The sequence below is a fragment of the Cibotium barometz genome, chromosome 22 (assembly GCF_041138505.1).
Source record: "Cibotium barometz isolate CiBa-2024 chromosome 22, ASM4113850v1, whole genome shotgun sequence".
Classification (NCBI taxonomy): domain Eukaryota; kingdom Viridiplantae; phylum Streptophyta; class Polypodiopsida; order Cyatheales; family Cibotiaceae; genus Cibotium; species Cibotium barometz.
Genome location: NC_141067.1, coordinates 12,247,094 through 12,257,987, shown reverse-complemented (window position 1 = coordinate 12,257,987; position 10,894 = coordinate 12,247,094). Strand labels below are relative to the sequence as shown.

General features: G+C 40.3%; 1 protein-coding gene across 2 annotated transcripts; it reads right to left on the bottom strand.

Annotated features, from left to right (window-relative positions):
• Positions 1 to 273: 273 nt before the first annotated feature.
• LOC147626286 (cytokinin hydroxylase-like) lies at positions 274 to 5,946 on the bottom strand. Of its 2 annotated transcripts, none has more exons than XM_086816434.1 (5): positions 5,463 to 5,946; positions 4,095 to 4,324; positions 2,710 to 2,960; positions 1,334 to 1,853; positions 274 to 1,118 (listed from the first exon to the last, which is right to left on the bottom strand). In XM_086816434.1, exons 1-5 carry the CDS (start codon positions 5,929 to 5,931, stop codon positions 687 to 689), a joined length of 1,902 nt encoding a protein of 633 aa, XP_086672560.1. In that variant the 5' UTR covers positions 5,932 to 5,946; the 3' UTR covers positions 274 to 686. The 2 variants fall into 2 exon arrangements, with proteins under 2 accessions (XP_086672560.1, XP_086672561.1); XM_086816435.1 differs by having other exon boundaries at positions 4,937 to 5,797.
• Between the last annotated feature and the right edge of the window lie 4,948 nt (positions 5,947 to 10,894).

The window sequence follows — 10,894 nt, the reverse complement described above, 5'->3', positions numbered from 1 at the left end:
TTAAAAACCCTTCTTTTGATGCCGTCTCTTTCAACTGAATTTACAAACAAATAGATTCTTCCGAGGGTTATTTGGTCACTAGTGTCCCTTTTTTAGAATGTGGTAATGGAGTACATAATTAGATATATGCTATTGTTGACAATGAAAAACCCTTTTGCTTAAGAGCAGAATAATCAACTATGTCAATATGAGCCCCCAGTTTTTGGGCTTGAGTAGTTGATTAGGATTTCAAAATAAACCATGCATTAGCTCAAAAATATAAAACAAAACAACTTGAGTAATGAATTGTTGCTCTATATTACAAGTAAACATGCCAATACAATATGCTCATTTTGAAAATACTTTGCAACACTAATCATGCATTGAAGGTCCAAAATTGTGCTGAGATGTACGTGAAGTGGAAAGTTTTTAAATTTAATCTAGGATGGGGCTATTCAAAGATGGATAGTGATGAGACTAAGTTTTGCACATTTTCAAAAAGGTTGAGGAGGATTAATCAGTAGGGGGGATGGTATGGAAGCTGTTATAGAAACAAAAGCATTGCAAATCAAGGGGTGGGCCTCATGAGAAGTTGTAGTCATTGGTGGGTGATTAGGAGTGGAGCTATACAACAGGGGAGGTGCAAGGGATAGAGTGTCACCCTGAAGAGGGGAGGTGTAAGGGATAGAGTGTGTCAACTAGGGTTATTAAGAGACGACTCTTTGCAAGATGACTTGGGCACCATTTTTGGGCTTCAAGGTAAGCATGGTGACGGGGGCATGGTGGTAAGTGGGTGCTAGTGTGAAATGAAATTTGCGAAGGATCATGGAGAGCACAATTTTGGCCTCCATGAGGGCAAAGCCTTGGCCCACACAATTGCGAGGTCCAAATGCAAAGGGCATGTAGGCAAGGGGGTGTTTGCAAGCGCGTGCCACTCCTTGTTCAAATCGTTGAGGTTTGAATTGGTGGGCGTCCTCTCCCCAAAGCTCTTGTTCCAAATGGAGGGCAAGCACCGGGATCCACACAGAAGAGCCCTTAGGTATGAACATCTCGCCTAGCTTCATGTCCGTCAATGCATACCTCGTTATCACAATGGCCGGAGGGTACAATCTCAAAGTCTCATTGATAATCATGCCCAACTACAACAACAACAACAACAACAATAAAACCACACATGAGTAATCACACACACATGCCCAACTACAACAACAACAACAACAACAATAAAACCACACATGAGTAATCACACACACATGTGTAGGCACGTGCATGCTTTGACCCTCCACACACACGTAGGCACGTGCATGCATGACACACACACACACACCCCCAACACATGTAGGCATGTGCTTACAATTTTGAGCTTGTGGAGCGTCTCAGCCTCCGGGAGTTGGTCGCCACTGTCGCCCAGAACGTCCATTACCTCCTCTCGAGCCTTGTCCTGCCACTCCGGGTTGGCAGCCAGGAGCAGCATGGACCAGGTGAGCAAGCCCGCTGTGGTCTCGTGGCCCGCGAAGAAGAAGGTTTTACACTCGTCCATGATCTGTTGGGTGGTGAACTTCGGCCCTTGCGGTTTCACACCAGTGTTACTAGTGTTCTCATTCCCACTCCCACTCCCATTGCTATTATTATTATTATTATTACTATTATTATTATTATTGCTGCTGCTGTTGTTATTGTCCTTGTCCCTGTCCTCCTGGTCGCAAGGCCTCCCCTCGCTCTCCGCTAGCATCAGCCCCAGTAAATCCTTCCCATATGACCCTATCCTTCCCACACTCACCAAATCCCTCCTCTCTTGTATTATCTCTTTCAACAGATCCTCCATCTCCCTCTTCAACCTCCATATCTCCCAGTTCCAAGATGTGGGCAAAAACCTGCCACCACCAAAAAAGAAATAAGGCAGTAATCTTGGCACCCACCATTCACATTTGTCAATTAAATCCCCGTTCACATGAGGGCGGCGAAAATTATAGCCAAGATATTCCGCTAAAGGGCTCAAACACGGGTATCCCTACAACAGATTCACTCAAGAATGTTTCGCGTGGAAAATTCCATCGTTTTTTGGAATATTCGACAAAAAGCCGGGCTTTTTCAAATATGTAGTGTGGGGGGCTCAGTGTGAATTTCAGATTTCAGCCGGGTTTCTTCGGCCGCCCAGGTGTGGAAAGGTCCTTATATAAGAAATTATTAAAAACGCTTTACAGCATGCCACCTCAGCTTTTAAGAAAACTAATCATAGATCACACCCTAACCCACTTGCTACAGCTGATTGCGCTTTCTTTGTCCACTAATTACCGCCCAATCACTATCCCAAGACTGCAGTTAATCTTGCACTTATTCAAACTTTACCTTCAGACCACTTATACATTTCCCGAGTGGAACTAATTATCCGTATTTACACTAATCCACTTACTAATCAAGTAAGGATGACAGTCTAATTCTTCCATAGCTTCTTACTGGGCACGCCAAACGAGTAAAAGAAGGAGCAACCTTCGCGTCGATTACGTTATTAAAACCAAATTTATGGGCCGTCATGCATGCCATCTGACTAATTAAGCATGCGATTTAGAATTTTCCTGCAATTAATCGTTATTTTAAAAAAACCAGTATACCAGATTGTAAAGGTTGCAAGAAATCTGCGAGCTAATTAATCAATGCGCGTTAAGCGTCATATGCGCCCGTGATTAAGCGCTAGTTAGCAGATGAAGATTAGATTTAAAAGAGATTTACCTGCTGCCTGGAAGCCACACAAAGTGGGCGAATTGTAGAGTGAGCTTTTGGAGGGAAGTGAGCAGTTCAAATATTCTCTTGCCCTTCTCATAGCTGCTTCCAAACTCTGTGCAAGCTATAATGTCAGCTGTGAGCATCCTCAAATGATTGTTCACTTCAATCTCTACTTTGCTGTCTGGATCTGCACCAAGCAAAGCTTCCCAATTGCTTAAAAGCTGCTCTGTGCATTTAGTCATCACTCCCGCTAATCCCTGATTGAGCAGCACACGAAAGCCCATGATTTAGTCAGACTAATTAAGCTAACCTTGCACATGATTAAGGAACACACAAAATCTCACTTAGTCAGGCTACTTCAGCTAACCCTTGACGATTAAAGACTACCCAACACCTTTAATCAGGCTAATTAAGCCCACGCTTCAACACGCAAAAGCTTTAATCAGGATAATTAAGCTAACCCCTCATGATTAGGCAACATACAAGAGTTAATCAGCCTTATTAATTCAGTAGGGAATTGATAACAATGCATGATTGGGCTAATTGACTCATATTTGAGGTGGATTAGCTCGTGATTAAGAAATAATGACCTCTAGCAACCGTGGTTATGGGATAATCAGCTCTTGGAAGGGTGAGATCTTGCCACTTTGTAAAACCTCGCTGCCATTTTGAAAGCCATAATCTACCTTGACCTTGTTAGAAAGCCAAAATCTAGATCTTTAGCTTCTAAAATTTAGCAATTTACCTTGGTCAGTAAATTTAATTTAAGAAAGCCTCAAATCTACCCCATGAGACGAGATAACCCAAATGTTTTAGCCCAAATTTTTTTCACGAAAAGATTTCCTAAATATACTTTAGACAGCCTCAATAAATCTACCCCATGGACCCATTTTTGCCCTTGCAAAGATTTCCTACTAATCTTAGCTTAGATGTTGAGGTAAGTTGAAGAAGATTCAGATTAGGGAGAAAATTTTGAAATGATGGGTGGCACCTTGAGATAATTAATCTTACTTTAGTTAAGGATTTCCAAAGATGAACAATTAATCTATGTTAGTTATCGGAGCTTAACACAAACGATAATTAAAACAACTGAAAAAAGCACTACATTATTAGTGTCACGTTAAAAATTTAATTACTACCTAATTAGTGCCAAGTTAACAATTTAATTACCACATAATCAGTGTCAAGTTAACATAATTTAATTAGTGTCAAGTTAACATAATTACTACATAATCAGTGTCAAGTTAGCAATTTAATTACTACATAATTAGTGTCAAGTCAACAATTTAATTACTACATAATCAGTGTCAAGTTAATTACTACATAATCAGTGTCAATTTAATTACTACACAATCAGATTAGGGAGAAAAATTTGAAATGATCTGAGGCACCTTGAGCTTATCGAGGTGGAAAGCTGGTGCGATAATTCTTCGTTGGCGAGCCCATGATTCTCCATTGGCCATCACCACGCCTTTACCCAAGAAGTGCTCACAGCACCTTTGATGGATGAAGGATTTGCCATATGCAAGAGCACACTTTGCTGAGAAAACCTCTCTGATGAGCTCCGGCTCTGTCACCACAATCCGAGGCTCTGAAGCTTCCCAAAACACAAATCTCTTGCCTGCTCCATCACCACCATACAGGCTTGCATTAGCATCCTCTATTAACCTTAACCCACCCTGATCACCTCCGCAGTGCACACAGTTATTTTTTAATCTTAACCCAGCTCCATCTTTCGTGCACACAATCGCGCTTTAACCTTAACCCATCCTCAGCTCCCTTCTCTGAGTAGATTAGTGCACCCAATTATGCTTAAGACTTAGCTTAATTAGCCTGACTTCACGAGCTTTAGTGCATTAGTTCTAAACCTTACCCCACCCTCCCATATCTAAGTAGACTAGTGCCCACATTAATTGTGATTAAACTAGCGAAGATAATCAATATTGATGCAGCCAACGTCCCATATAAGTGATTAGTACACACAATAATTATGATTGATGCACTTGTTTCACGTGGAAGCTTTGTCAAGGAGTGGAGATTAGGGGCACACAATGCATGCGCAAGCCTTATATAAGAGTGGAGATTAGTTAACGACCCAAGCTCTAGAAAATAGTGCAGATTACAGAAATGCACGAAAATAGAGGGTATTAGAGCATGAATTCCATGGGAACGCAAGAAAATAGTGGAGATTCGTGCATAATTTTCATGGAAATGCTTGAATCTGATCTTTTACCTATGAGATTATAGGAGCACACCACTCATGCGCTTATAGCTCAATGAAAGAGTTGGAGATTACTGCATGCAGTTCATGGGAATGCTTGAATCAGACAGTAATCTTAGTTTAATCTACAGGATTGAAGCACGCAATTATGAGCAAGCCGTAGGAAAGAGTGGAGATTAGTGTCTGCATTAATTCACGAAAAGGTTGAGTTAGAATGCAATCAAATCTAAACATATAAGATTAAAGCACAAGAAGAAAAGGCCAAGCGCAAGAAATTGAAAGAGTGGAGATTAAGCTTAGCGCACACAATCTAGTGGAGATTAAGATTAGCACACAATCTGATGGAGATTATGATTAACGCACACAATCTAGTAGGAATTGTGTATGAAACAGTGGAGATTAGAGCACAAAAAGCATGGGAAAGCTTTAGAAAGTGCATGTATCTCAGAGAAATGAATGGATTAGAGTACAATTTAATCTTAATTAAGAAGAGATTAGAGCGCACACTAAAAATGGGCGAGTTTAAGATTTCCCATACCATAGGTCTTGGACCATTTGGTGTAATAAGGGAGCATTCTTTGCAAGATGTCATGCCTAAGGCAGTTCATATCGGCGGCCAACTCATTCTCTTCCAACTTCATAATCTCAACGTAATTGCCAATCATGAAGAGAGGGGAAGGCCCTCGCATTCCTTGCTTTTCCATAGCTTTTGAGAGCATGAGAGGCCTCCACCATATGCATCTTAGGACTTTGAAGGTGAGGTACAATGCTAGGGTAAGGCCAAGAGCAAGAAAGTAGGTGCTCGTGTTCGAAGCGTCCTCCATGAGGCAAGGCCGGAGGTAAAAGTTGTGTGCAAAGAGAGCTATGGAGATTAACGACGAGAGCGTGCCTTGAGGGGTGTAATAAAGGAGGGCTTCCCAGAGGGGAGAGGAGAGAGAGGGAGGGAAGGTGGCCCTTTGGGCAACAGAAACGAGAGGACAGGCGGGAAAAAGACTGTGGGGCTCCATGTGCAGCTGACAAGCATGGGGGAAAGTGAAGGACACATTGTGTGTGTGTGTGAGAGAGAGAGAGAGTGAGAGAGTGTATGTGTGTGTGTGCGTGTGTGTGAGTGAGAGAGAGAGAGAGGGAGGGAGAGAGAGATTGCCCAACGTCCAATGAGCATTTGAACTCTCACAAGCATTGGGAAAGTGTTAGGACACCCAGAACCTACAACATTTTTTGGAAATGGAAAAATGGCATGTTATATATATATATATATATATATATATATAGAGAGAGAGAGAGAGAGAGAGAGAGAGAGAGAGAGAGAGTGAGAGTGTGTGGGAAAGAGAGAGAGAGAGAGAGTATGTGTGAGAGAAAGAGGGTGGAAGCAAGTGTGTGCATGTACACAAGTCCATACATGCATGTGTGTTTGTTTGTTTGTGAGTGAAAGAGCATGCATTTGTGTGTGTGTGTGTGTGTGTGTGTGTGAGTGTGAAAGAGAGAGATAGAGAGCCCAAACAACCATACAACCCCCACAAGTATTGGGAAAGTGCATCTAGAACACATCCATGACCCCCCATTTTGAAACTGCTTTAGGAGAATGCCATGATAGTAGGTCAATATTTAACACCCATTAGACCAAAAGAGGGGAGCCAGTGCCCCTCTTTTCCCTCTCCTCTTGTTGTCACAACAAAGACAATACAACAATAGCAATAGCAAGTCGGCTAGCACATCCAACCAACTTGCACGGTGAAAAAGGTGGAAAGACAAGGGTAAAAGAGTCCAAGAGGTCCTTCCATAGATCTCAAACCCCGACCACTCAAGAGAAGCGTCAGATGCTAAGGTGTTGAAACCAAGGCAATGGCCCCCTGGAGCACCAGCATGCTCACTCATCTAGCCATCTCCTCCTCAAGCTTCCCTAGTTGCCATATAGCTTAATGATTTAAAGCTCTCCAACATATACTAGCACTAGGTGCAATATGAGCAAGCCTCCACTCCTCTCATATTCTCCTTTTATATACACTACAAAAATAAAGCTCATCAATATTGAAACCTTTAAAACTCTTGTCATGACATTATTGAATGCATTTTCAAAATTCAAGATATGAGTAGCTCCAACATGCTAGAATATATATGTGGTATCATTGCCACCTCCATTTGTACACTATCTTGACGACCATATGAATTTATAGCTATACATTAATATAAAAGAAGAAATTATGGGTTAAACTGGGAAATGTAAAGATCTCTCTCTCTCTCTCTCTCTCTCTCTCTCTCTCTCTCTATACGAAGTTGGCACAATGGTTTGTGTATCAAGCTCCTATAATAGAAGTTCTTGGTTTGAATCCTCTCTATGCCCCGTGTGGACCATTAGCTGGCACATTGGCTTTTGTGCGGTGATGTTAAAAATTCTCATCATCATCATTATCGTCGTCATCATCTCTCTCTCTCTCTCTCTCTCTCTCTCTCTCTCTCTCTCTCTCTCTCTCTCTCTCTCTAAATCACCATTCAAATGGTTTATCCTTAAATTGATCTCCAAGGGATAGTCTACGAGAGCATGTGACTTTAAGGCATGTTTTGCACCATATTTTGCACACTTGACAATATGTAGTTCTTTTGCAATATTTTAGAAGTAGCTATGCACCTTAAAATATGTTGGATCTCACTATTCACACAAGGGTCTACTCACAAGGCTTCTCATTTTCAACACAGAAGGTGCACCTTAACATGAGGAATAGCCCAATCTCAAGGCTAAAAGGACATGCTACCCCTCCTCCCCCACCTTAGTATACTACAAATCAAAATGTGATAACAAGTCTATTATTTTGTTTGTTCTAGACAATAATAGTTCTAATCATTGGAAAAGATGGTTCTCCCATGATTCTTTTTAAAGAAGCAAGAAGGTTGTTTTCTCTTTGTAAATATATTTCACCTAGGGGAAGAAATCTTACTAGTCTAAACTTGATGCAAAACTGCAATGTTTGAAGTGTGCTTCATGTGGAGTGAATACCACAACGACCGAGACGACGAAGCTAATGACAAAAGCGTTTCTCTGCTCGAGTCTCAGAGACAAGCGTGCTCGTCTCTGACCCCGGCTCGAAAAACAAAAACAAAACATACATGAGTGCATGCATTTGTAACATGTGTCCATTGTGTACTTGATTGAAAACACCATTGTAGGGTGACATTTCAAGAGGAGGTATAGCATGTGGATGGGTTATAAATAGCCATAGGTATAGTATGTGGATGAAGCATAATTTGTGATAATTAGTGACTTAATCTAAGTAATGTGATAGTAGGGATCTTGTTGAGTTGTGAGAAATTGTGTTTGATTCTAGAAACGAGGATAAAGGGTGGTGTCCCATGTAGATCCACCATTCCTTTTCATTGTAGCTAACACATTCAAGAAACGAGGATAAAGGGTGACCCATGTAGATCCACCATTCCCTTTCATTGTAGCTTAACACATTCAATAAACGAGGATAAAGGGTGACCCATGTAGATCCACCATTCTTTTTCATTGGGAGCATTAGCTAAAGATAGGTAAATGGGTGCATGACCTTATCTTAAAAATCGGTTGAGAATATAATATAGGTGGCTCTATATCTTCAAAAAGTAGCTTTGTGTGTCTAAAAACAATTTATTATTATAAGGGTAAAAATTATGCCTTTTTCCTTCAAATCTTGGGTTTGTTTGCAAGTGAAGAGGAACTCTATGAGTACCTATGAACTATCAATGTGGAGTGTAAAAATAATAGTTTGCAAGAGAGTGCTTATAGAGATTATTACCTAATATAATCTCATGGTGGCTTTGAGTTTTTTTTAAAAAAAATGGGGTGCCTAACTTGTCAAAATGTAGATTAGTGCATCTAAAAAATGCCATTTTGAGCGGTATTTTTTTGGACGTAGATTTGAAAAGTTTACATATAAAAAGGTAAAATGGCCGTTAAAAAAAAAATCAAGCCATATCTTCTATGGTGCGTGTGAACGAGCCCTCCACGTCAAGGTGGTATGAATGAGCCCTCCACGTCAAGGTGGTATGAATGACCGTAAAAAAAAAAATCTATGGTGCGTGTGAACGAGCCCTCCACGTCAAGGTGGTATGAATGAGCCCTCCACGTCAAGCGTTGGAAGATATATATATATATATATATATATATGTGGGAACCCTTGGGCCTTATCTTTTCCCCCTTCCCTTTTTTTAATAAATATCTTTTCACAAAAAGTAACTTTTTACTTTAACAGCGTCAGCAGATTTGCAAAATCCATGAGATTGTACTGTTTTGGGTGGCAGTAAGAAAAGAAAGTGCATTCCTAAGGCCTAAGGTACACACCCTACTGATTGGCTGTTGTTCTACCCCCCCACTGGCCCCACACACACATACAAGCAGGGCAAAAAAAAAAAAGCAACTTACCCAGAAAAAAAAAGCATCTTCACACCACCATTATTGACCCCCCATGATTCCGCCCCCAGGTCCTGAAACCTTTGCTCATGACACTCCATCATGACTAGTGACAGATCCTTTGATTCTAATTCTAATCTTTTTTTTACCCCTTGCATTACTTAGCTCCTAATTTTATTTTATAAGGCTTCATATCATTAGCCTAATCTCCACCATCATGAGTAGTGGAGAGACTAGATTCTTTGATCCTAACCTCTATTAAACCCTGGTTTAATTAGCCTCCTACTTGCAGGCCTAATCATTAGCTTTATCTCCATCGTGAGTAGTGAAAGATTCTTTGATTCTGCTCTATGCTAAACCACGGATTAATTAGCTCCTAATATTATCTGCCAAAAGTGTTTAATTATCATGAGTCTCTAGTGATATTCTTTGATTCTTAACTATATTAAACCTTGGATTAACCAGCTCCTAATTGAATGCTATTTGAATCAAACTTTGGCGCTCCTAGAGACAGCAGCCAGGATTATCTACTAAAACTGCGTAATTAATTGTGATATATATGTATTTATTTATTTTTTGCTGCCTATAAGCACAATACATGTAGATCATGACTCCCATGCGCGCCTCTTAATTAACTTTTAATTAACCTCAAAGATTTGGATTAAAGCAATTGTTTGAATCTAGCTAATTGTGCATGATGCAAACACAAGGATCCGTTCCGTGGTGACATCATACATGCCCTCGGTAAGCACAACCTGCGTACAGTAGCAGTAATATAGCCCACAATAGCAAATTAATTTATAATTTCACAGATTAAAAAACGAGAAAATATACATGTAATTAATAATTATTAATACGAATAGTGTCTCGTCGCCCTCTGTGCGTGATATACTGTAGATATGATCATCGTGCTACGTGCATTCGTGCATGGGGAACCGTATATAACTACGCTTACGGTTTAAAATACCCTTATCTCTCTGAATGTGGGCGCCTGATAAAACTTGGCATACGGTTTAAAATACTCGAACTGCACATGAGTACATGCAGCACTGCATTATGTACACGTACGTGGCTACCGTCTATACAATGGCCTCTGCCACCCCGCCGCAATTGTATCTGTCCCATATGAATGATTCCTTCTGAATTTCTTTGCACAATTTTTATATTAACGCAATATTATTCCCTTGGTGCTAACATCTTTCTAAAGTAAGAAAAATTTCTTGGGCTTTTTAATCGATTCCTTTTGAATTTTTGAAAATTTTCTTGGGCTTTTTAATTGCTTCCTTTTGAGTTTCTTTACACAATTTTATATCTGCTAACATTTCGTAAAGTAAGAAAAATTTATGGGGCTTTTGAATCCCATTTGTCACATTCTTCGGCCTTTTCAAGTTGATATTTACATCAACTCAAAGTTTGGGCCACCTTTCATACAGATAATTTTAGTGCAAACATGACAGAAAACTTCATTGAAACTAACATTCTAGTTGGCTTGGTATTGAAATTTCTCATTGGAATTGCCAATCTAGTTGGCGATTGCCAATGGAATGATCTTGAATTTTGATCCATTTGGTTGCTTGCACTTGCAA

Bases quoted from the DNA above. Each gene is read 5' to 3' on its own strand.
- LOC147626286 (XM_086816434.1), bottom strand. From the start codon at position 5,931: ATGGAGCCCCACAGTCTTTTTCCCGCCTGTCCTCTCGTTTCTGTTGCC. The intron at 4,325-5,462 runs GTATGGGAAATC...GTGATGGAGCAG, and splicing joins CAAATGGTCCAAGACCTATG to GCAAGAGATTTGTGTTTTGG. The intron at 1,854-2,709 runs GTAAATCTCTTT...TGGTGGTGGCAG, and splicing joins GTGTGGCTTCCAGGCAGCAG to GTTTTTGCCCACATCTTGGA.